Source organism: Diadema setosum, chromosome 1, assembly GCF_964275005.1.
Source record: "Diadema setosum chromosome 1, eeDiaSeto1, whole genome shotgun sequence".
In the NCBI taxonomy this organism is placed as follows: domain Eukaryota; kingdom Metazoa; phylum Echinodermata; class Echinoidea; order Diadematoida; family Diadematidae; genus Diadema; species Diadema setosum.
In genome coordinates this window covers 27,425,979-27,453,923 of record NC_092685.1, presented here as the reverse complement: position 1 = coordinate 27,453,923, position 27,945 = coordinate 27,425,979, and the positions used below count along the sequence as shown (strand labels likewise).

At 39.6% G+C, this 27,945-nt stretch overlaps 1 protein-coding gene across 1 annotated transcript; it reads right to left on the bottom strand.

Annotated features, from left to right (window-relative positions):
* Nucleotides 1–278: 278 nt before the first annotated feature.
* On the bottom strand, nt 279–25,316 carry LOC140228660 (protein jagged-1b-like). Its single transcript, XM_072308954.1, has 25 exons — nt 25,303–25,316; nt 22,914–23,367; nt 22,209–22,266; nt 21,351–21,725; nt 20,758–20,818; nt 20,196–20,326; nt 16,964–17,083; nt 15,424–15,537; nt 14,466–14,579; nt 13,745–13,858; nt 13,001–13,047; nt 11,747–11,920; nt 10,854–11,004; nt 10,227–10,394; nt 9,806–9,919; nt 8,833–8,946; nt 8,221–8,334; nt 7,259–7,375; nt 6,415–6,528; nt 5,721–5,834; nt 3,442–3,566; nt 2,614–2,952; nt 1,989–2,120; nt 1,451–1,613; nt 279–709 (listed from the first exon to the last, which is right to left on the bottom strand). Exons 1-25 carry the CDS (start codon nt 25,314–25,316, stop codon nt 279–281), a joined length of 3,972 nt encoding a protein of 1,323 aa, XP_072165055.1.
* Between the last annotated feature and the right edge of the window lie 2,629 nt (nt 25,317–27,945).

Below are 27,945 nucleotides of genomic sequence, written 5' to 3'. Positions count from 1 at the left end.
CCTCGAGAATGGGCCTACAGTCGAATCACGGTTTTTATCGTTCAGCCGTGTAAACATGCGCTTTAAAATGAAACCATGACATGGAAAAGAATATCGAGATGGTTATAACAAAAATCAAGAAAACTTTATTTAAAAAAAAAAGTCCTTGAACGTTGGCTTCAACATTCACAGTGATTAAAACTTGTATAGTATTGTTTATCAACTTGAATACTCTGTTGTGCTCGCCTCTTTATGTATTGTGTTGTGTGTTGTTGTTGTTTTTTATTCTTTATTTTCCTTTAGGCTGGTCGAGTCTCGTAGTCGCATTTACGGTACGTCCTCATGCGATAATCGTCATCCTTGCCGTTGTTCTTGGTGACAGAGCAATCGGGAACTAAATAGCGATGTCCTGGTGGACTTGGAGTGCGGGTGTCGTTTTCATACGTATTCGACGAGCTCGAGAGATTCGCGCCGTCATTCGATTGTGTCGACGCAGAGTTCGCTGACGCAGCGTCCGCTCCAATGACGTAATTGTTTTGACGCTGCGTTGCGCCTGAAGGATCCTCTGCAGCCCTGCGTGCTGCGGCAATGACGCGCAAGGGCAGGGGAGGCGGAGGGGGTGGAGGTGGAGAAAACATGCTTCGCTGGCATCGACGGCCGAAACAGATGACGAAGCAGCCGAAGACCGACAGCGTGAAAAGCACTATGACGTAAGCGATGACGAGCGTACCTAAACCCGCATAAACAAAACAAATTCGACAGTAAACATTTTTTTTTCATTGGTGTGAAAACATCCTGCATGAAAATTGCAATATCATACGATAGGTGTGTAATCACTATCCCTCTCCCTTCAGGTTGACAAGCGGCAATGTTTTACAGAAAACCAAAATGCACCATCAAGAGTAGAATAGTGATTCGAACTCGAGTGCTTTCGATATTCTCTGTCTTTTTCACGAAGTCATCATGACAATATTAGCAATCCCCGTGAGTAACGTGCTGTGTCCGGAGAATCGGCATTTTGTGTTAATGACTGGAAATGAATGATGGCAGTACTACCGCACGTTCCACTTCACTACAATACAGAGACTACACGTAATGCAGGAGGTAGAAGGTTATTACTTTCAAGCTTGCAATATTTTTGTTTTACAACGTTATAGCTTTGTTCGCTAAAATTTATGCATCTTTTCACAATCATTTTTTTTTCTTATCACTTCGGCAATTACTAGTGATGTCTGATCCATTGATTTCAGTTCGGAGCATAACAATTACGTCGTTAGGGAGGACGCTGAGCCCGCGTTAACATGATAGAATGGCAGTACTAATCGTTCGAACTCGTTAAAGCATAATGAAAATTATCCTTACGTAATGTCCGTTTATACAGTGAGTGATATGCAACAAAAATAGACATACTTCTGATGTAATCGTTAAGTTTGTTGGTGTATTAACATTTTGTTTGTTTACTGGTACTCACTGCCATCGGATCTGCTCTCCGCAGACAATGCGGGAGAGAGCTGCTGAATGGCCGTCACTGCACGAAGGGCATGCGAGCTCTGAGACGCTGGGTGACGCAGGCTGGTGGCTATGCGTCGGCCGAGTTGTCCCGCTAACTCGGCATCGGCCTCGGTGTCGGTAGACTAGAATGAGAATCAGTCATGACGACGGGTCATCGCAGGCGTCAAAAAATGGTTTACGATTTCTTTCCAAAACTGTTGTATCATTTAGAATTTTCAGTGCGTCATCTTATTCGAAACTGTTTATTTTTAAGTCCAAACACAATAATTATTGATATCACTAGACAGTTGTTGCAATATTCAAGATTTAAACTGAAGTCTGACAAATCGAACTCCCAAATTTCTGAGAAATCATTTCACACGAAGTTGCGATACATGTAAGGTAATTTCTTGTTGTTTCGTTGGAGTGAAGACTTGTCATTGCGCAATTCGCCTCTCACACTCAATCTAAATGTTTAGGGAACAACTTTTTGGGGAAAATAGTCTTCCCCTTCCTACCAGAGATAGATCGATTGAATTCGATGCCTCGTTGTTTCTGCGACAGATGATAATGACGGAGGATCTCTCGGCAGCCGAGTGGATTTCCGAAAGCTGTCTCAGATCGCTGCACACTGTATCAATCGTCATTCCCTGAAGTCAGAAATAGCAAATTTCATCAGCCCAATAAATGAATTGGTAGATGAATTTATGACTAAATTGTCGTTTGAAGAAAAAATAAATAAATTGGAGGTAGTATCTAATGTTTACGCTACGTTATCATTGTGCCGGGTCGTCTGCTAATCATTATACTTTTCATGTATACTGCTCTATTCTTTTCAATTGTTTGTCATCATGCTAATCGTATAAATCTGCAAGTCTAGATAATTGTTTTCTAAATAATCTTCTCAAAGTTAATATGTATACAGTAACTGTCATTACTTTCTGACATGAAAATTAAATCTCGTATCTTCTTTCTTTCTTATCATGTAATGCTCGTTTATTATGCACCAAAGCGTGAGTCCGTGTGGTAACGACGAAGAAACACATTGTTTAAAAAAAAATCCAATTGAGTAGAATGCTAAACATTTGCTGCAATATTATTTACTTCCAATGTCTATCGAATTAGGTTGAACCTAGTCGTTACCACTGGCATTTCCCACACGTTGAATGTGAGTAGTAAGTGGATACAAGCATCGGAGGAGTAATGTTCCCCGCTAAAGTCACAAGCAGTCCCGGAATCGGCGTCAAGGAGTTGGTAGGTCTCCTCGCTGGCTTCAGGCACGACGATGGCGCTATTCCTCTTCGCAGCGGGCAATTTTTTGCAGGTCCCCCACGGTCTGCACGGCGGGGTGAAGCAGTCGCCCTCTGGTATGGGCACGCAGACGGAATTGTCGGGACAGCGAAACAGAGACTCGTCGTCCGCAGCGGTCAGGTAAACATCGTTAGCCGCCGAAGCTAAGCAGAGAGATGGTCCGCACCACACCTGAAGAATAGATTGTATAATTTGTTACCACTTTTAAGTTATGGCATCCCACGTGTCAACACTTACACCTCAAATCAGGCATGCTGATGATTATCACTGCACGACTACCGTCACATGAGGATTTTTTTACTCGAATAATATTGATAGAAGTAGTACTTGAACATGATGATAGCAAAAGAATGAGTAGACAAACATATATACAACCTATTCAAGAGAAATAACAACAAAATCCAGACTGTAGAACTCAAATGACGTCAATGCAGATGAAATGACAAACAGGCCTACATGACTTACAATATTGTATGGTTGCTTCGTTGGCGGTCCCATAAAACAAATCGCACTCAAAAACTGAAATTAGCAAAGATTACCAAAAAAAAAAAAAAATGCCATGCTGTCGAATGATTGGATGTTCTTGTCATTGGTATACAATAAGCACATAGAGAAATTGTAAACCTCTCGCAAAATGTTGCTCGTATAATATGTAGTTACCTTGGTGCAGGTAATTTCCCCGTCCTCACAGCGACAGCTGTTGCAGTCCCGCCGCCAGGTCTTTCCGTGAGCATGAACGTGGCGCCCCATCTTACAGGGTCTCGGCGCCGGCTCGTAGCCAACGACTGGGGGATGGAATCGTGAACAGGTGATTCGACTCATTAAGTGGCTTTTCAGTATTAAAGCTGGTCAGCTTGAGATGACCACCTAAGCACCTACATACATACTCCTGTTCCATATACACTTACTTATCAAAGACGTCAAGGTGCTAATCCTGCTGAAACTCTGGCTTCTATTAAACTAAAGTAGGATTTGTTGACAATGGCTGATTTCTTTTGTCTGAGGTACAAACTTTTGGAAGTAATCTTCAACGTGCTGCTTAATCTGGTTTAGGGTCTAGTATGTCCATTGTGTATCACATTCAACGGCGGGCGCGGCCATGTGAGTGGAAAAACGTAAGTGAGTGAATGGGCCCTATCTACGTATCGGCGTAACTTTGAACACGTTTCATAGTTTGCCGTTCTTGAAATCAGTGTCAAATAGACTGTTGTTTCTTAATTAGTCACAAACGGGAACACGTGCAAATTGGTGAACTCTTTATGTTGTGATATCAATGGCTAGAAAGTGCCTGACTTCTGAGGTGTCTGATGCCGAAAGCACCGTGGTCTGTAGGTGCGAAATGTTTCTTTTTGAAAAGTCTTGGCATATACGTAAAATAAGCCTTTAAAAAAGTACACTCTGTTTCGAGCAAAAGGACGTTGGACTTAACAGCTCCTGAACAATGAAGGCTCTGTAAAATCTCAAAGAAATTGCAGCTTTGCTGTTTTGTATTAATAATGGAAGGAATACTATGTGTTTTATGGGATCTTGTCTGTCACTGTTGACAGTTATTTGGCATGTGAAATGTCATCTGATCGCAAAAAAGGAGAAAAACTCCAACACTGTTTGTAATACGTTGATTTTAGCCGTAAACAAGGAAAAGTAGAAATTACGCGGTGCGTTATGTCCCCGCCGGAAGTAGCATTTAGTAGCAAAATGTACAATATAGGTAAAAAGATCAAGGTCAAAGAAGTCAAAGGTCAAAATTCTGTGTAGAAGTTTTAAAGCCCTCACCTAGTGCCATCACATAAAGCAAACGGAATCGAAATCGGGTTAGAAATGGCAAAGGAGTAGCATTTTGTAGCCAATGTACAATATAGGTAAAAAATCGAGGTCAAAGGTCAAAGAAGTCAAAGGTCAAAATTCTGTGTAGAAGTTTTGAAGCCCTCACCTAGTGCCATCACATAAAGCAAACGGAATCGAAATTGGGTTAGAAATGGCGAAGGAGTAGCATTTGGTAGCAAAATGTACAATACAGGTAAAAAATCAAGGTCAGAGGTCAAAGAAGTCAAAGGTCAAAATTATGTGTAGAAGTTTTGAAGCCCTCACCTAGTGCCATCACTTAAAGCAAACGGAATTGAAATCGGGTTAGAAATGGCGAAGGAGTAGCATTTTGTAACCAATGTACAATATAGGTCAAAAATCAAGGTCAAAGGTCAAAGAAGTCAAAGGTCAAAATTCTGTGTAGAAGTTTCGAAGCCCTCACCTAGTGCCATCTAATAAAGCAAACGGAATCAAAATCGGGTTAGAAATGGCGAAGGAGTAGCATTTTGAAGCAAAATGTACAATATAGGTCAAAGGTCAAGGTCAAAGGTCACGACTGAAATTCTGTGTAGAAGTTTCAAAGCTCCCATGTAGTGCTATCATATAAAGCAAACAGAATCAAAATTGGCTCATAAATGACAGAGAAGTAGCAAATTGAACATTTTGATCACACACGGACGCACAGACGGACAGACGGACGGACGGACGGACAGACAGACAGACGGACGGACGGACACACAGACACACACACGTACGGAGCCCGTTTCATAGTCCCCTGCTCGAACTCGTTCGGCGGGGACAAAAACTTCAAGAAATGCTTCTTACTGGAAGACATTTTCGAGACATTTCGCAAATCAAACCTAATACCAAACAGATAAGCTTTCAGCCATTGAGAATATGAAGGTTCCACTTGAAAGATTAACCCCCCTTCCGTGGAACTGGGGCGAATTTGTATCATTTGTTAGAAGACATCACATCACAACGAATTATTGAATCGTTCTTCAGTCCTGAAGAATATTGCTCGGTTGTGTGCATTCGACGGGGAGAATCATGCGGGAGCAAGTCAGCAATATCTTGCGTTAAGTTTTTCTCATAGATTGGTCTTTAACTCTGTCATGTGTAAATGTCTTGATTACCTTCAGAGCACGTGGATCCTTCTCTACCGAGTGGACACTGGCATGTGAATGAAGCAATGCCATCTACACACGTGCTACCGTAAGTACACGGGTTCGACAGACATTCGTTGATATCTAATAAAGAAAGGAAAAGACAAAAGCAAAATGCACTTATACTTGCAAGCGTTCTCATGACCGTTTTTCCCCTAGTCTAAGTACAGTGTAAATGTACGACAACAACCCTTCAGTTCAATCAAAATTCCACTAGAATGTTTTCCTTCCTATTTGTAATTGTCAGCGGGTATCATCTTGTACTTATCCAAAACTTTTCCTTGCTTTTTGTCTTCATCCTCAACACTGTGAACATTTTTACTTATTATGTTACAACAGTAAAATCTTGATTCTTTCCTTAACACTTCTATACAGCGAAGCCTTCCTTTCCCGTACGGTGTCATGTCTACGTGATTTGCAATCGCCCTGAGCACTCAAAAGTTGGAATTCTATCAAACTCACTCAGAACATGTGAGTCAATATATTGATTGGGTCTTTGATTTTCTGAAATAATTTTTCGAACTTCTCACAGTAATGGAGTTGCCTCACCTTCTCCTTGACGACATTTGTATGCAAATTTCATGAAGACCACGTGGTGTGGTCTTTATTCCGGTTGTTTTGTTTGTTTGCTTGTTCTTTAAAGACAAGAAAGTAGAAATCGTACTTATCCTGCAGTCCGGGCCTGCGAAGCCGTCTGCACACTGACAGAGAAACCAGTTGATGCCGTCAATGCACTTTCCTCCATTGTGGCACGGATTCAGGCGGCAATCATCCACGTCTTATCAGAAAGATAATCACAGGAATGAATTTTAAAAAAAAAATGAGAAAATTTAATGTGATTCAAAAAAATACATCGTGATACAAAACAGCGTCATTGTCAGATGGAATCGCATGATTGCCATTTGGTAACTTTGATTAGACGTTACAAGACAAAAAAAAAATCTTAAAATTGTTTAAAAAGGCACCTTCGTGGTGGATTCCTTTTTTGTTTATTTATCGCTGTTCATGTTCACATCGTGTCATATTTGTCTTTTACAAAACAAAATTAGGCTTATTTCTGATTGAGGATGAATCATGCCACCGACCCAGTCAGGTATGGTGCCGCTTTCCTCTAATCATCCATCATAATGCATTAGATTTAGAGCAGTGGCTATACACTGCACGACGACTTCACAGGGATGGCGGGAAACATTAAACATCGCGAAATCAAAGAGGGAAAGAAGAGAAAGAAAGAGAAAGGGACATAGATCAGGGCCGGCAGAACCGAGGGGGCGGGGGGGGGGGGGTTCGCCCCCAATTTTTTTTTTTTTTTTTTGGTTTTTTTTTGCTTTTAGCTGATGAAACCCGGAAGTGGCACCAGAAGTCTGAAGTGCCCCCCCCCCCCCCCACTTTTGAAAACGTGGCGCCGGCCATGTAGATAGACAGAACAAGAGATTGGGAATGGTAAAGACACAGAGACAGTGAGGGATGGAGACAGAAGCTGAGAAGATGACAACGTCCGCTCTCACTAATGTTACACCGCGGTCCTTCGAATCCATCTTTGCAAATGCAGGTGAACACCTCCCCACTCGGAATGCACGTGGCGCCATTCTCACATGGTTTCCCGGAACAACTATTGACCACCGCTGAAACAAGATTGGTGATAGGTGGAGATAAATGATTTTATTTTTAGAAAGCAAAATTCAAAGGGCACCGACTGTGAGACTTTCCCCCCAATCTTTGCCCAAATCATATACCTCATTCTCTTCCCTTTCCTGTCATACCTTACGTTCTCACACACTGTCAAAAAAGAGAATGAATTGACATCAAATGCAGATTGTGTACGGGCAATTTTCGTTATTCCGAAGTTTCGTTAATTAAAAAAGAGCGTTCTAACGAAGCTTCGAAAATACGAACTTTCGGAATATCGAACCTTAGTTCATTTTCGGATTAACGAACCTTCGAAATTACGAAATGTTGCCTTGCGTACAAATAGAATATACGGATTGAGGACCTAGGTTTCCTATACCATACAGATTTTGTACAATGATCATCGTTGTGCGTGTATTCTCTGGGCAGGGTGAAGGAGCTGTACATGTCACGATCACCAGTAAAATGCAGTCGGAGACATCAAGGAACGGGCGTCTCCATTATCAAACCTTTTGAATGAAAAGGCTCATGTGAAAAATCCATCATAGATGTACAATCCTATCGAGCTTATTCATGCTGAAATGTTGCATTTCTAGCAGCAACTACTAAATTGAGAAAACCATAGACCGTGGAGACGTAACAGAATATTGTCGGCTAATTCAAAATAATGCTCTCGTTATATAATTTCATGAGAAAGGGGTAAGTGGATCACGTCCAATTCTCTCTACAGGATACCACACAGTGGACACGTCAGAGCTCCTAGTGTTCCCCCGTAATAAATAAAAACAACATCTAAATTGAAGATATTGGCGGGGTTCGGACAGTATTAAGGGAGACTCACCTATTTGACATGATGTACCTTCCCATCCGGACGGACAGAGGCACATGAAAGCGTGGCCGGCATCGGTGCACACCCCTCCATTGACACAGGCGGTGGAATCACAGTGGCTCTCAACTTCATTGTTAGAGTAGGTTTGTTGTTGTTGTTCGCAAGAAAGAAACGTAATGTACACATTTTAGTTATTGCTAATACAAATACTTGGATTTTTCTTCACAGAATTGGTGTTTGATTTCAGCTCCCAGATAGCTCCGTGATTCAATGATGTGCTACAGTGAATCAAGAAATGTGTCGAACGTTTACTATCACGTAATCGGGCGGTTTTCAATGCATTATCTAGCACTATGATAGACATCTTTATGATTCATTCTCAGGATGTACTCACGGCGTTTGTATGACGCCGCTAAATATGTTGCTAACAATCCTCTTCAAATCGACTTCACAAGTTTATTGCAGTAAATGCTGTTTGACAAATGAGACACCCTTGTAAACTTCAATTCTATCCTGTTAACAACAGCTAAAGAGTACTTCTCAGCTTCCACGTCGAAGGCTCCTGAAAAGAAAAATTATGCTTCTAAATCATATTGCATTGTTCACGGTGTGGTTGGGACTTACGTGAGTTGCAAGTTTTCCCTTTCCACCGATGAGGGCACACGCAGACGAAGTCGGCGTGGAGATCAACGCAGGTGCCGTTGTTTCGACACGGAGTTGTGGCACATTCATCAGTACCTTGGCGCAATCACAGAAAGAGGAAACCGCACTCATTCTGGGAGCTCTGAGCAACGTTTCTCATACATAGAAAACTTTACCGCGACTTTACCGATGCAACGTCCAGAAAAAAAGCACAACAACAACAACAAATTCCTTGGCAAATTTGGAATTAAGCATAGCATCGACTTGTCATAATTCTACTCCAATCTCCGCCAGCATCTGGCTCCCCAAATGTGAATTGGACGCTTATGTATTGCTAGGAAACTTACGTCAGGTTAACTGAATGATCATTGTGAGAAAGGGTTCGGTTCAAAAGAATTTATGACTATACATGCCAAGTGACAGTTCAAACGCAGCGCTCACAACTGAAATGATTGATCAGTAATCAACGTCTCGTTGTTTGCTTGGTAAACATCAACTTGTTTGGATGCTTCTTTCCTTTCGTCGATGTGGTATTTACCAGAGAAAGAAAACCGTTCAGTCTAGCTGTATAGATAACGGCGCAAATAAGATCAAAGACAGTGGGGGAATATTCTTACGCGAGTCTTGACCCCTTCCCCAACCCCCAACCCCCCCCCCCTAAAAAAAAAAAAGAAAAAAAAAAAGAAAAGAAGAAATCAACTCAGCCTTAATTCAGAATTACATTGTCCACAGAAACTGAGACACTTGGTGCTGAAAATGAGTCTCAGAAGGAAAATAAGAGTTGGCTACCAGTAATGGGTGAGGAAGACACTAGCTGCCTATGTATGGGCCATTTTGATCTGCAATTCACGGGAACATTGTGACCCCACAAAAACAAACAAACAAACAAACAAACAAACAAACAAGTAAACAAACAAACAGCAAAGACGAGTAGGCAGTGGCGCCCTCTTTATACCAATGTGGCAGAATGTTCCCTCCCATCCAGACGGGCAGACACATTGGATGGCGAAACGACTGTTTATACAGGTCCCTCCATTCTGACAGGGGTCGCTCAGACAGTCGTCGATTCCTGCAAAGACGTGAACAACAGGAAATATTTACTGAACTCAAGGATATCGTAATATCAGCATAGATATGTAATTTCTTTTATGTACCCAGTGGCAAAATGTTCCAATATTCCGATCGGTGCAATAGACATCACAATGTGTATGTTATAAGGACTATTCATTGTAAAGCTCGGTTCGCTTCGAGTCAAGGTAATTCGATGCATGCTTGCAATGCTATATCAAACAAGCAAGCAAGCAAGCAAGCAAACAAGCAAACAAACAAACAAACAAACAAACAAACAATTTCTCACTCTCTTCTTCTATCCTTACTTTCCTGACAGTAGAGTCCAGTGTAGCCCGAGTGACAGATGCAGGTGAAATCTCCATCTTCATTGAGGCTGATACAAACACCGTGAGAGCCGCAGACATTGGAGGGACGTACCTCAATCCCGCCCTCAGCGCCGCGTGTTGACACGGTAATCGTACAACTATCGATGGCTGCAAGTTCGGGAATGTATAGCATGTATTGATTACTCTCAAACTTTAAATGAACTTTTCTTCATCAAACTCCAGTTCTACTTGTGAGTAAAAGAATCAAACTATTATACTGTACCATGTCTGTACTGTAGCGGAAGTATCTGTACGTGCCTACTATTTATAATGAACTTTCGATAATTATTACAAAACTTGAGCTTAGAGATTACGCACGCCACAAGTAGCCTGCTGCTCAAATAAGTATCTGTATCTCGAACGAGCGAACACAACTAAACAAACAAACAAACAATACAAACATTAAGACAACGATGCATTGAATGAACAGAATAGCAATGGTATTCTACAGTAACATTAAATAGAAGCAGTTCGTAACGAAAGCTACAGAATGTCATATCAGATCGAATTCAATTTTACAATGTAGTGGATGCGCATCATGTACTAGTATATAGAATTATTTTCTACCTTGGCAAGGTGATTCCGAGCACATCTTTTTCTCCTGCGAGCAATTTTTGCCCTGGAAACCTTCTGGGCATGCGCAGTAATAGTCTCCTAGCAGATTGAAGCAGTTTGCACCGTGCTGGCAAGGGTTCGGATCGCAGAGGTCAATGTCGTACTGGGGAAAAAAAAAGAAAACTAGTTTATCATATTATACTGCTAACATAAGTCTCTGCATGTCGAACAAACAAGCACAGACAAACAACTGCAAACATTAAAGATAACGATACACGCACATGTGAATATCTGTGTGTGTGTGTAATATATTGTGTAAATATATACATACAAAGAAAATTCCATATATTTTCACTTTTTTAGCATATTGAAAGAGCCTTTGAATCAGGGGAATATCATTACCTTTAGCATGTCAGTATATAACAGGTCGATGGAGTGCGCATACTTTTCATTAAAATCGAATTTTGTGGAATTCTCCTTATATTTTCTTTACATTTTTATCCATGATGAGTGACGTCATGAACTGTGGAAGTCTTCATATCCAGCGATTACGGCCCCAAAACTTTGAAAATCTATAACTTTTGAATCGATTGACCAATTTGTCCAAACGATCACTGATGTATTCTACTAATATCGCTGCCTTAATTCAACCCATGTTCATATCTGGGCTTTGGTGTCCATTAATATTGTTGACAAGTATAAAAGTGCCTATACAATAATTGTTCCTACTTAAGACTCATATTATCTACCAATCTAGGGGATATCCCGGAGTCCACGCGAATGCTGCAATTACAGATTTACGGGATAATACGGGATGAAGGCCTACTAGTTATTGGAAATTATGAAAATAAATGAAATGAAAAATGAAAAATTGCTTCAAAACAAATATGAAAAATTAACATTACCTGACAACGCTTTCCCGAGAAGCCGGGCTCGCAGTCACATTCGTACGCGTTGACCAGATCGTTACACTTGCCATCGTGCTCACAAGGGTTGCTGCTGCATTCGTCGATGTCCGTCTCGCACTCAACTCCCTCGAAACCCGGTCGGCACACGCACAGGAAGGAATTTATCAAATCCTGCAGATTTACAAAATTGGGACTGCACATAATTGTGATATACAAGTGTTGAAGTAGAGTGTACATATCCAATATTGGTGGAAATGAAACCACCTTCTTCAAACAAAAGAATGTCTATTCCTAAAATATAGTATTAGTGTTGTGTGCGTTATTCGTGAACGTTTTACATCCCTATACTCTAGTCATTGATCATCGACCTTACGACAGCCTGGCCGAATGACATGACGTCAGCAGTTTCATATATACATTGTACTTGATTGCACTTACATTTTCCCATGTCCGAACACAAAATAGAATATGTGAAATGTTTCGATTGTTGTCTTGTGGCGCTTGTAAACTGGAAAGAATAATATTTTGAAAGTCATTTCAAGGATAAGACGCATAAGTGAAAAAGAGAAATATGTTTTATTATGCTTGTCTCATATACAAATTAAAGGCATAATTTACCATTTGCAGATGAAACAAAAACCTAGCATTAGTGCTTCAAAATAGTTTAAAATATGAGATAGGGATAGAAACAACCACTGTAAAAATTTGAATCCCTATGATCGATGTTAAGTTTGTTAAATACACAAAATGTGAACAATAGTTATAATAAGACTAAACCGTCTACAGTTACGGTTTATTGAGAAAAACACTGATATCTCCTTATATTTTAGGCTTTATTGCAAAAATTTTATATGGTAGGATGTTTTGTGATGCAACAGACCTACATATATGCATCAAATGTGATATCTTGAACATTTTTGAAATCACTGCTCCCAAAGGTAAACTGGACCTTTAAAATGATGCGGTTGTGGTAGCAGACACATGATAGCATTATTGACGCTACACTTATTCAACGATACTTTCGACTTTGGAACCCTGTCGAAATGCTTAACCCCACTGTTTATGAAAGTCATGAACACGAAATTAACTAGATATACTTAGGGTTACTTCTTCCTTATTATCAACGTTGTATAGGTACATGTCGACGTAACAGTCAGGAACGTGGTAAAATACCCTAAGCATGGATGCGTCAATGTTTCAAAACAAAAATCCTCCAAACTAATTGCTCGTTGTAACTCTGCATGCACCTACCATGCAAGTGGCGCCGTTCAGACAATGCCCCACACAATCGTTGGCATCTAGGAGGGGGAACATAGAGATCATAATCAATTAAAAGACAACAACAAAACAGCACAGGAGACATTTTACACCTGAGTCTATAGCTAACTTGTATCTAATCGAATGTTATCTACACCAGTGCTCTACCACTTTGCCGACAACATGGCAAATAGGAAGTTATTATATACATAAGTGAAAGTGCTCTTTGTTTTGCGTTGCCCTTGCATGGTAAATGATTTGAATAGCTTTAAAGTTGAATCATGTAAAGAGTGATATTAAAACTTTAATGAACAGGAAGTATGTTTATTCTTGAGCATGAAGAAAACACACTCAATCGTCGTTTCGTTATGGTTGGTTTTGTGATTGTTTGCTGATTGATTGGTTAATTGGTTGATTGATTGATTGATTCATTCATTGATTCATTGATTCATTCATTGGTTTGTTGGTTGCCATTGTTGATTGGTTGATTGATTGATTGATTGATTGATTGATTGGTTGGTTGGTTGGTTGGCTGGTTGGTTGGTTGGTTGGTTGGTTGATTGATTGATTGATTGACTGATTGTTGTTGTCGTTGTTTGTTGTTGTTTGTTGTTGTTGTTGTTGTTGCTGCTGCTGTTGTTGTTGTTGTTGTTGTTGTTGTTGTTGTGTTTTTTTTGTTTGTTTTTTTTGTTTTTTTTTTTTTTTTGCTGATGGTAATATTCTGTTGTGATCACTCACTGACATCACAGTCCTTGCCCGTCCATCCGGGCTGGCAGTCGCACAGATAGTCGCCGACAAGGTTTCGGCAGCGGAAAGCGAACACACACGGCTGGCCCATGCATTCATTCGAGTCTGAGACGAAAGAACAATGAAGTCTATTTATATATCTATATTAGGTTACGTTCGGAACGAACATGGTGGAGAGGGTATGAGCTATCAGTCATGTGCTCCATAAACATTATGTGAAGACCTTAATCACCTTAATTTCGTCAGTAATCGCATTTTGTCAGATTATGCGACCATTTTTTGTTGTGCCGCTCAATCCAATTATCTTTAATCCATTCAGCTGTTCTGTAGCTAACATTATGGAATCGACACAACATGAATCCTGGTTGCAACAGATTGACTAATCTACTTATATGGATGGTGATATACATATCTTAGTTGTGTTCTATGATCTGAATGAAACAGATCAACTTGCAAGTGAGATATAGAATATACAGCTGCATAATACCTTTATAGTTGCTACATCCACCGTGAATACTTGTTGCACTTTCTTTTCTGCACTAAGGTATGATAATGAATATCATTGCTTACTGTCGAGACAGCCAACATAAATTGTTCACATTCTTTTGAAGGCGCCTCAGGTGGATATATGGCTTTCTATCAGTTCGAACTAAATGTCTATGGCTACGATATACTACTACATGATAAGAAAGATTGATCAATGATTTTATACCGAACTGGCAAACCGGCCCTTGCCATTGCGGAGTGCACTGGCATTCGTATCCGTTGACCAGGTCAGAGCATGAGCCGCCATTTTGACACGGGGAATTCATACAGTCATCTACATCTAAACACACATGAGAAGCAAAATCAATATGAGTAACGATGATGATGAAGATGAGGATGAGGATGATGATGATGATGATACTTGGTCTATTATATACCCAGGTTGCGGCCTCTTCAGCATTCGTACTCTTCTCCGAGCGGGCCGACCCTGGTATTGTATCATTATTACATCAGCATTGTTACTTTCTCATTTAAGTGTCAAGAAGGACACAGTGTTCAGAGGGATTCGAGCCAACGACTCTCCAGTTAAGCATCAAGAAACTTGCCCACTATCCCGAAAGCCTTACATGACGTCGTGGCTAATCGTGCCACGTGCTTCTCCATGTGGAAAATGATTCGGCATAATCTAAATTTAAGCAAGCTCCTCAAAATAAAAGTTGCATTATACTTTTAATAAATTTACATTGATTTTAAGGACTAGATGGTGGAAGTAGCTGAAACCTACAAACATTACGAAACTTTACATGTTGCATTTGGATGTATAATAATTGCGCAGGACATCAGCACATCCGACATTTCGTATCATGTATCATTGCTAATGTGATCAACCGGCCACGACCTAAGCTCTTATTCATGAATACCGCATATACCTCTCTCACACACACAAAAAGAAAACATGCCAAGCTGCACGGATATAGAAAAGACGAACTCTAAATAGATGTAATCAAAGCACGCGATGATTAATGTATGTTATGATTTAATTGGAGGAAGAGGACTTTAAGCGGGTTAAAACGGTTGACACTTGCACTTCAATTCATATCTAAATCTAACACAATTCCTATGCCAAAGGATGCCACCAGGACCAAATCAAATCAAATAAATGCCAAGCTGGTCTCGTTACTCACTGGTCTGGCAAGTTGGTCCAGTCCAGCCCGGGGAGCAGAAACAAACGAAGCCCCAGTCCGCCTCCAAGCAGCGACCCTCGTTCGCACACGGATAGGAATCACAAGCCTGCTGAACTGCGGTAAATATGAAAACAATTCAATTTTGAGTTGTTTTTTAAACAACCATTAGGTTATTAGTGAAACAATAGTAATAGTAGTACATTGTGTATGGGTACTGTTTTAACAACTTTAAGTTAAAGGTCCTGTTTACCTTTGGCAGCAGTGTTTAAAAAAATGTTCAAGATATCACATTTGAAGCATATGTGTAGGTCAGTTGTATCACAAAACATCCTACCATAAATGTTCGCAGTAGAGCCTAAAATTTAAGGAGATATCACTATTTTTCTTAACAAATCATAGCTGTATATGGTTTAGTCTGGAAGCATTTGTATTATAACTATTGTTCACATTCTGTCTATCTAACAATACTTAACATCGATTACACTTGTTCAAATTTTTACATTGGTTGTTTCTATCTCTAACTCACATTTTATTTTGAAGCACTAATGCTGGGTTTTTGTTTCATAATGGTAAATTATGTCTTTAATGATCATTTTGACAACCTTTTTATGCATCTATGATCAAATACTCAACTCTATATGAGACTGTTCGATTGTTCATAACTGTCGTGATTTTGTTTTCTTTTAAAATCAATAAAACACTGAAACAAATCAGATCATTTTATTCTTTATTCATACTTTTTTGTCTTTCTTTGAATTTGGACAAGAAGAATAGCATTTTTATAGCATTGGGAACTGAACCCCGCTGATTATGCCTAACCAAACAGGAAAAGGATCAGGTGCGAAGATCTCTCGTGAAAGAGATCCATCGGTTGATACTCTTAAATATTCAGCAAATCACAATACGTGTATTATTGAACAGAATATGCCAAACACGCTTGTAGAGGTGCATGTGAAAGCAGCTATCAGGAGTTAAGCTTGTCATGCCATTGTATAATAATTTGATAGAGTAGACAGAACAAAATGGAACCGATTTTTGTTCGGCGATAAGAAAAAACTGTTTTCTATTGGAGACATGCATTCATAAAAGTTCTTTATCATAGTTAAATCGGTCCATGTTGCAACATAATCAAGCTATGCTCATGATGGTCCTATACATTCTAATTATTTTCTGAAAATTTTACTATCAAGTGCCTCTTTTTAAAATACATTCAACATAATGCCTTATATATTTACTTTCAACGTTTTTATAATACTATGAATAAATACATATATACATGTGTACTACATAATAATATATGATTATTAATTTTGTATACAAAAATGTCGACACTTTGTTAAAGTTCTCTCTCACAATGGAATGCAGAGATAAAACGGAACTAAACTGTATTGAATATAGATATCTCTTGCGTGACAATTAAAAAAGATTGAATAAAACGTTAAACATATCCTTGTATTTCCTGCATGAGACATGATAACGGGACATGAAAGAGAGGGAGAGAGAGAGGGAGAGAGAGGGAGGGAGGGAGATCATGTCGTACCGAACTCGCAGTTGAGACCCTCGAATCCGGCGGGACATCGGCAGCTGTATTCGTTTGGGCCCTCGTTGGCACAGAGCCCGTTGTTTTGGCACGGACGATGAGTGGCGCAGAAATCCAAGTCTTGCATGAAAAGAGAGAGAGACGGGGGGGGGGGGGGGAGATAGGCGGACAGGTAGACAGACAGACAGCTGTAATTTAGTACATTCACACAGATATTATCTCATTATGATAAACAATGTTATTGTGTAGCTTTGATCGCAGCAATAGTTTATTTCTCCTCCTGATGTGAACTCATAAAATCACCATGAATAGCATGCTTTCCAACCCCCTGGTGTACGGAAGCAACGCTTTTTTTTTCTTCCCTGTAAGGGGTGCCGCATTCAACCAGATCGCAATTATATCATCATTACCAGTATCATGCTATCATTTTGCCATATAGTTATTATTATCAGTGTTATTGTTATTATTACAGATAATAATAATAATCATCATCATCATCATCATCATTATTATTATTGCTATTATTGTTATTAATTATTATTATCAATATCAATAATATTTACTATTATTAATTAATTAATTAATTGATACTATATAGTATATTATTATTATGATTATATAATTATTATTATTATTATTATTATATAATTAATTATCATTATTATTATTATCATCATCATCATTATTATTATCATCATCATTATCATTATCATCATTATTATTATCAGTTCAGAAAAGGGGCGTATAGTGGCAATCAACACTTTAAAACTCGAAACGATCCTCTCAGTAATAAAAAGCCGTTCAACAGTTTGTTAATATAATACGGTCATACCGCGGTATTGCATTTTATATATTCATTAATAACTGCATGACGTTGGTGTAAAACAATATCCTTGAAATGCCCTTCATACCGATCGATATTCATGAGTAACTGCTACGACAAGTAATAGCTGCCCATTCATTTGAATTTGGGAGGCTTTCTGAGCATGTAGGTTATACAAAGATGTCGACAGTGAAACTTGGCCTGTTTCCGTGCCACACATGACACGGTTCTAAAATCAGGTTATTAGAAGGCAAAGAAGCAAATTAGAACGATATTAATTTTGGTTGATCTGTAATGACTTCATTGGGTTGAATATAAAGGCACTATGGTGTCGTTGCTTAACATTGTGTCCTTATTTTACGGCGGAATTCTATCTCTTTCTCTCCTTCTCCCCTCCCCTCTATCTCTCCCTCTGTATGTATTTCTCCCTCTCTCTCTCTATTTCTCTTCTGCTCTACAATAATGCCGATGTCTCATGACCTCCGCTTGATCCCTATACTCCGTCTCTATATTTGTATCCCTCTCCCAGTCATACATACACAAGTAATCATTAAAGCTTGCATATATCATAAACACGTGACTTCGGTGAGAAATACAGCCATCTATTGATCAGGAAGTCTCATCTATCATTCATGCGCCCCGCCACCATCTATAGCAGCGAGTGCTAACCGCAAATGGTGAAAGGTGCAGACGCGAACGCGTGCGGAGACGACGCGCGAAAAGCGTCTCTGATCGCACTCTGATCGCATCCCTTTGCAATCCGTTAAACCTCACCCCATGTAATATATTATTTCTGTTTGTATAATGCCCTTTTCTCTCCCTTCTCCTTTTCCTTGTTGCCCCCCCCCCCTTTCTTTCATTCCCCCTCTCTCCTCGTAATAAGTCGTGTATCTTTTATTATTTTGTGTTCAATACTATATACTAAAACACCATTCTTCGTCTTTTCCTCAATTGCTTTTTTTTTCTCTTCTCAATTTCCATTTTGCAGCAAATATAATTTTCAACTCAGCTTATTTGATAAGGTGAATTTGGGACTGGCTGTTTCGCATTTTCTTGAATTCACTGACCTGCAGTTTTTCGAAAATATGTCGCCACTACTTTATCTACGAATGACAGGAAAAATGGGCCGCATTCCACTTTACAAGTCTATATCGCAAAACGAAAGTATGAACATATCAAATCACACGCACAAACAAACAGATCCACACACACACACACACACACACACACACACATACAGTTTCGTAGTTAAATACAGACATTTTCTTCAATGGTTGACTGAAGAAAATGTGAATTTTCCAACGGCACCCAATAACAGATGTAAAAAAAAAAACACTTTTGTCAACCAAATATTATACCACAGCAATGCCAAATACAAGCATGCATGTTCATTGCATAGCAGCAGGAGGAAAATTTTTCTTATGATTGTATAATCTATATCTAGATTACCATCATCGTTTGATCGCACAGACCAGTGATTGTTTTGAATGTTCGTTGCAGGTTATCGAATGCATTTGGCGGGGGTTCACTAAAAATGGCGCTTTCGATTTTGGAGCGCAACAGTGGTTGGGATATAAGTATATAGTTGCATAAAGGTCTGTGTCGCGTCAGCTGTATTTCCCCAATCAATAAGTCAGGCTGACCACTTTAATTAGAAGCCCGCGACTATAATGCTGGCTCCACATCGAATACACATACACAGATCAATCTATAAGCCTTTCGGCGTACGACTTCAAGTCAACTGATTAATCCTTGGGCTGAGGAGATAGAGGCAATTTTTATGTTTTAACTAAATATAATTATGTATATTTGAACATATAATACGCACATAATCAGAAATATATTTCATATTACAAATATAACATGTAATGATAAATTTTATATATACTATGAACATGCATATACAATATCATAATCAGAATTCATTTCTGTTTGTGTGTGTGTTCATGAGTATGAGTTTGCATTAAAAAAAAAAACGAAGAATCGTGCCTTGATCGGAATTCAATTTATGTATGTGAATAGGTTGAGTTAACTAAACATTACATAATCATATAGGCAACAGAGAATCTACGTCAATGTTAAATTTGTTTTGTTTTTCATCATAGACGTTTCATTTGTGTTTCATTCCATAAAAATGCATGTCAAATTGACCTATTTCTGTACATTCTGTTGACAAAGAGAAATAAAGTTTGAATTTAATTGAATTGAATTTAATAGGTGCATACCCGCTTGCCAAATTTAGGTTATGTACCAATTCTCTCTTCCCAGACGATGCGCGGGATTACTTCAAAGAAGAATGTAACGTACGGTATAGCCATCACTATTCTTTTTCTCTCTCATCCTCCTTCACTCTCCCTCCCCCACATCTTCCTCTATAATCCAATCGCTTTCTCTTTCTCTTTGGTTTACCTTGATCGCAGAGAAGTCCGCCCCATTTCTCCTGACAATCACACTGCCAGGGGGACACACACCCACCGTGCAGGCAACCTGGATATGGCATGCACTCGTCGCACAGTTCCCCTTGCCAGCCGTGGCGACACCTGAAGTCACGTGATGGTCGAGCATTAGCCAATCACAGTTAAGATGAGTAAGATACGAATTGCGACGCAGGTATTTCACTGAACAGGACATAGCTTTTTAAGATGTTCTTAAGATGCTACCTTGGAAAGATCTTGTTGTATACTACAGTATCAAATGCCTTTTATAAGTTACTCTTGAAACCAATCATTGTGTGACTTCATTGGAAAACTTTGACACATTTTTTTTTTTTCACGCGAAGGGAATGTAAAAGGCAAAAACGTTTTAACAAATTAAACACACACACACACACACATATGATATAACCCAGTTCAATTTCTCTGCAACATGAATATTCGGTTGCATGAGTCGTTATCTTCATCTCGGGTCTTTATCGCATTTAAGACATCGTTATAATGAGCAGAAGAAGTGGTCTCTTCTGTATGATATTTACCTGCATTCGTCGGGTAAGTGACAGTATCCATAGATTGCGTGGCAGCCTTTTCTGCAAATAGCTAAATTGATATCATTAAGAAATTTTAAAGTACACCTTCTGCTGTCTAGCATGTTGAACAAGCCACTGGTCATTGTCGACAAAAACATAAAAGAGAAGCGTACGACAGATCCCCATATAGAGAAATCATGGACACAACATGCATGTGAGCACAGAACAAAATTATCACTACATACATTTTGTATGTTATGCAACAAGCGTTTGGAAATTTGTAGAAGAAAAAACCGATCCAAGTCAGAAACCCTCTACCACACAAGATTCGGCCAATAGTTCAGATTAGTTCAGGTCACTTTGTTTTATTCATCTACTTTATAATATGTTATATGAATGGGGTGTTTGTGTCGTTGAAAGTCATTATTCACTGCCGGTTGCAAGTATTGTTTTGTTTTTCGAGAGTATGCTCCATCTCTGTTTTCAAGCCCACCATCTAAAAGATGCCATCGAAATTGTACACACAGAGCTTGCGAATGGTATTGACATGCATTAATAAACCATATACAGTACACACTTTGGTATGATATTACCACACCAACCTATCATGCAATTGCTGCCGGTCCAGCCCTCGAAGCAGACCTTTCCCCCATTCTCGTCGCAGGTGTAGTGGCCGAACACATCGTCGCGCGGCTGGCAAAAATTCATGCACGCCGAGCCGTAGAAATTCTCGTCGCACTGCAGTCTAATCCGGTAGAGGAAGCTCGCGGCGGGGCCGTTGTGGCGGAGACGCACCCACGATGCAGACGGCACAATGATACCCGAATGAAACGAACGCTCAATGAGCTGGTAGTTGGCCATCCCTGACTTCGGCAACGGCGTGACCGCCGTGTTCAACAGAGTAGAATCTATCGTCGATAGGTCCAAACTCGACTGTCTGGGTGTCGTTTGGGATGACTCAATATTAGGTATCACACCTGGTTGGGGAAAGACATACCATGAGCATTTCATGAACTTTATAAAACTGAGGCATATAGATAACAAGACACAGTATTTATTTGCATTCGTTTAAAGACAAAATCATCACACTGACAATATAACGAAATAAATACTTTTCTTGAGAGATGTGTGAAACATATAGCAATAAACTGAAGCAAGATATGAGAAGCCGTTATGGATAAGTTATTATATGGAGAGTTACTAATGTTGACCATTGATAAAGTAACATACATGTCAATGTATAATTAATCTGATAGGTGAATTAAAGATAGATAGAAATATATATACACGTATAAAGAGAGAGATTATTATATTATTTGATTAATATTGATTGATTGATTGATTGACTGATTGACTGATTGATTCAACATTAAATAAATAATATTTTTTGAGGATATTAGGAATGTATCATTAATGTGTTTCAAAGGTTTTCAACCTAGGAAATAAACTACCTAACTCACCCCCGTCTGCAACGTTGGTATCCACATCAAAAGCCTCCAGAATAAGAGTAAATGTTCTCTGGAAATGATTTAAAGGTACAATGTTACATACGTCAATTTATAGGTAGGTAGTTGTGACAGCTCAGAAAAAAAAAATATATTGCATAAATCAACGCGTGATACTTCTTCTTTATGCAGTATAAATAAACAAACATGGACACCATCATAATGTCATGCTTCGTCATACTGCGCTGTTTTGAGCGAAATCTTAATTATAGCTCATTAAATGGGTCACGATTATAAAACACTGATTTGCAATCTCCGATATACAAGTATAATATTCATATTTGAATTAGCATGGATTATGAAGATATGTATCCAGCTTCTTTACCGACAGTGGATGTGGTTTTCCTATTGCATCACAACAAAATAATTAGTTTTTCGAGAGTATGCTCCATAAGTGCATTGTTACTAATGTATGTCTAACGTAAACTTCATCCAGTAGTAGTGTGTAGAACACATTATATTTTACTAATACATGCACATGTAGGGCCTACATTTCTAAAGGACGTTCCCCTTGTTTCTGACGTGATCGACCATGCCAGTGACATAAAATGATTGTTATGAGTGCTTGTGCATAAAACACAAAACTTTGCTTGCGAAAAGTTAAGGCACTTTACAAGTTTAATGACGCAAAGGGTGTAGATAAACTAACGACAGACCTACCGGCCAAGCGATGTCAAAGGGAAACCTAATGAGCGTCGGTTCCTCGAGAGATAGATTGCCAGCCAATATCGATGATGTCGGGATGCCATCCTCGACCTCGAAATGGTTCCCGGCCACAACACCTGAGCGTCCCTGTCCAAACGTGCAACGTCCGTCGTGCGAGATTCTCGGCTGATAGTGCATCAGACAGGCCACGAAGGTGACTTCGCATTCGTCGGTACAGACGCGTCCGCCAGAGTCCGACGACGAGGATGACGATGGTGACGAAGAGTCGGAGGCAACGTCGCAGCAGGAGCCGTCGGCGAGTTCGCCCCGCGGGTCATCGAACGACAAGACCTGAAGCTCGAAGAACCCATCCGCTCTTGCCAGCTGAATTCGAAACATAATCAGGAGATTGTTGGTTCGAATCCAACCCGAGTATATGTATGCCCATGGTTTCTTGTCATAGCTATTACTTTTAACAAAAAAATGAACAATAGGGCCCCTTAGGGGCTTATTCACCTCGATGAAGGGCAATTTGTCAAGCAGTAGCAACAGAATCCCTTAGATAAGTGAAATTAAGCAGTTTTGAGAGAACTAGATAACAGGGCGAGAAACACAAGCCTTAATTGTGCAGTGAAAATAATGGCCAAAGATAACAAAGGGAATTTCCATTCATGTTTTACCAGGTTGCACCCCGTCTTCACTCAGATATGATTTATATCAATTCCCTTTGTGCAACATAACCCAAATTCTAATGGGTTATAATACTTCATTGCAGTCGATGAAAAAGTAATTTGTTCGTACGTGTACAAACAATGAGACCATTTTTACAGACACCCCCACAATTTTATATCATTGAAAAGTATATTTAGTGACAATAATTGTTATTTAATACTTGCCTTTGAACAACCGAGCAGGAATATCAACGAAAGTAAGTTCGTGTGCATGACGTGACTGATGGTGATATTTGCAGCGATCGCCATGACGACAGAGTTGCAATAAAATAACATTGGTATATCCACCACATTTAGTAGTCCCGCTACCAAAACATGTAACGGGATTCAGACGTAGCTCGAATGCTTTACTTAATCATGCTCTTCTTCCAGGTGCAGTTCAGCATCAAATGAATTCCATAACTTCGCCTCCATTTTCATGACTGATAAACGGTACTGTATCTGCTCCCATCGTAATTAAACAATGCGCCACTCGAAGCAAAGTGCGCGTGCGTGCACATGGTGAAGCATTGTGTTAGTTAAGTTGTCGGAATGATAACAATAGCCCGTTCTTTTTGTCGATTGCATCGGGCTTACTGGAAAAAAAGGCGTATAAATTCAGCTGCCGATCTTATCCAGGACACTGGGAGAATATCGACTGGTGGCAAGCCGGGGGCATTTTTTTTTCCTGAATTATATTTGGAAGGCGTCCCTTGTTTCGCGCCTTTACCGCGACCACGATCGCTTTCGTATCGATTTTTCGTGTTTGCACATGGGTCAATTAACGCCATATCGCTGCGAAATGAATATTGAAACAACTCCTGACATTACCATTGGCAACTGTATTGCATAAAAGGTCAATGGTATCTGGAAGGTTAAATGGGAAATTGACAGGTTCCACGGGACTTTGCATTGCCAAAGTGTCAGCAAGGTGGTATAACGCAACCGTAACTACGTGTCTTCACTTTGGCCGTGGCACTTCACAGAATAAAAGTTAAAGAAATTAATTTTCATCCTATTTCTCACCTCCTTGCTAAATTGCAAAGACAAATTCAGATGGGGTAATTGGTAAACTGACCTGGGGGTGTTTCATAAAGCTGTTCGTAAAGTTACGAACGACTTACGAGCGACTGGTGATCAGTTCTTAAACTGCAAATTATTGAAATTCTGATAAGTATAGCACATCAGAACTGATCACCAGTCGCTCGTAAGTTGTTCGTAACTTTACGAACAGCTTTATGAAACAGGGCCCTGGATGGCCTCCCTAAACTTTATAGGAAAAACCTTACAATAACAAAAAGATTATGATCATCTCATCCCATATATTCAGTGTGTAACAAAATGTGGCACGCTTTGGTTGTTGTCTTGAAATTTTCATCGATTATCCCTAAATCATACCGGCTAAGTCGCTCATTCGTCCTCAACTCGATCATAGACTAATGTGTAGATTTGAGGTGTATTAACATGGTTTATGCAGAACGGTACAAAAGAAACGACTGTCCAAAATATAAGTCGACGAACATTATTCTTTTCAGTATCATTCACTTCTTCTATTTTGGCTTGCCGATTAAATCACTCCCAGTTCGTTGTAGGTTTTCCTATACAGCAATCTAAAACTATTGTGTTCCTTTCAAGAGTAGGTCACGTACACGAGTGCACGTCACGAACTCGACACCAACGAGTCACTTACTTACATCCTACGAGTCATACAGCCCACGAGTCATACTGTCCAGAAGTCACACCATCCATGAATTCAACATCTCATGAGCCATACTGCCCATGAGCTAGATATTGGCCCACAAGCTCGACATCAAATGAAATAGGCCCAGGACCTATCATATATGGCCCATGAGCTATAGACACTAGGCAACATAAGACCGACCGAGCTAGACACTACGCAAGAAAGAAAAAAGAAATCTCACGAGCTCAACGTTAGTGTTGAGCTCGTGGGCCTGTTTAAAGGGATCGTATAGTTTTGGTTGAGACCTAATTTCAGGTTTCTAACATTTTTGGTGAGATAATGAGAAACCTCTTGTGAAATAGAAAGAGCGCGTAATTCCACGAGGAATTCAACATTTATATGATGAAATTTGGTTTTGAAATGGCCGAGATATCCAAAACAGAGCGATTCTAGTTAAGTGTGGGACCCACACTTTATACGATCGCTTTGTTTTACTTTGTTTTTGGATGTTTCAGTCATTCCAAACCCGATTTTCATCGAATAAACTTTTAATTCCTCCTAAAATGGTATGCGCTATACTACATGTATTTCGTAAGTGTTTTCTTGGTATCTTGCAAAAAGTTAAAAGCCCAATTCTCATCTCCACCAATACTGTACTATCCCTTTAGTGTCTATAGCTCGTCGGGTGTATGACTCATGGAAATTTTTCAATGTGTAGCTGGTGGGCCGGTATGCCTTGTTTGTGTCTAAATCGTGGGATGACCCCAAGTACACGGAAAAGAAAGGCCTTTTTTTTGTAATTCTTTTCCACGGGTCGTTCAAAGTGCCTAAAAGAACAAGGACAGTAGAAGCTTCACGAAAATGAGGCACAATGAGGCAAAGAGTTACATGATTTTTTTTGAACAGTGCCTCACACCGTGATATTCAAATGAAACAGTGGTAGCGTAACGTGGAACCATATTACTCAAAGTTAGTAGATTGAATAGTGGCAATAGCATGTTATTTCTGATAATACTATAGGCTTTATCTTACAGGGTTTTTTGTTTTTGTTTTTGGTTAATTCAAAAACAAAATCAAAACTTGTGTATGCTTAGGATTAAAGTATGATGAGTTAACTGTGCTATTTTTCATTCATATTTTTAATTCCAAATTGTCTAATGAATGTCGCTAACTATAACCAGAAGGTTGGGTGTAAATCACTTTTTTTTTTTTTTTTACAAAGCCAAGGGAAAGCTTAAAGTAATAACATTATCTTTACACCAACACATTAAACACATTTGCATATGACGAGACAACCAAGGCGGTATAAGGGCATACAACGTCAACTATTCCATGTTTTGATATGTGTGACTGAATGATGTGTTTCATTTTTCTGTAATAAAGTTATTTTGAACATGAAGTGAAATGTAAGTCAAAGGACAATACCCTGTTTGAGCACGATTTGATGACGGATGATATGGGAAATGAAAATTTAGAGGGGGTAGCTAGGGATAATAGAAGGAGGGGGAGAGAGCTCGGGAAGAAAAGAGAGAAGAAAGAAAATAGAAAAAGGAGAAACGTACTTAAAATCGTCGCTATAGTTCGTGACTATTATCACAATCAAACCATGAATTCAGTTGCATCATGTGATGTAGATGGCTTCAGATATTTTCAAAATCAATATATTTCAATCTTTCGATCTGTGGATGGAGGCGCTGTGGTATACTGGACAAAGCTCCCGACTCCCAATCGGAGGACCCGAGTTCGAATCCCACCCAGTGCTTACGTCCTTGGACAAGACGTTTCTGCCCACCATGTCCCTCTCGACCCAAGTGTATCCAATGGGTAGCCTACCTGGCAATGCTAGGGTAATAGTAATGGCAGGGCTCTCTGGTAGAACGGTGGCAACGCTGAAAAAAAAACAAAACAAAACAAAAAAAAAAAAAAAACTACCCTGTACCCTGGATAAATAAGACCTCATCATCTTCCTTGAAATCATTCTTTTCTTTATGCACTCAAATCATTCTAGTTTGAAGTGTAATTCACTGTGTGTCATTTACACTTCATCTTTAGGCCTATTTCTTCTCTCTTTGCTCACAGTTCCTCTGTACGAACGAAAATTTTGTGATTGGTTGCAGGGAAATGTGAGAGACTGTTTACAAAACGATTAAAAAAAATCGTATGTGCATAACCACAGATCTCGTCACGTTTCATCAAGGCTGACAAAACGCGTTTTTTGGATGCATGCGGTTGTAACACGTGAGGGCGCATTGTTTCGCAGAGGGGAACTCCGTGGAAAGGAACGATGCCAAACTCGCGATCCACCTCTTTTTTTCTCTCCCAGCTCCATCTCTTTATTTTCTTTCTTTCACCTGCACATAAGCGCATAAAAACACAACTTGGTGGGCGAAATGGCTGATAGCGTATAGCATCAATCAGCAATATCCACTTACCAGATCAAAACACTTTACTCTACGTACCATGTCTACTGTCCTGACAACGAAGGAGTACTGCCAGGGAAGAAATGACTGAATATCCCGTCTTCTTCTTCCAAATGAAGTAAAAAACCTCTATTTCGCTGTGCTCTGCATGCCTCTCTGGGCTGGGCAAAGTGTTTTCGTACCGCTACTGGTAGGCGGTACTTGTGCAGTGCTGTGCTAGCTGTGGTACGGCAAAG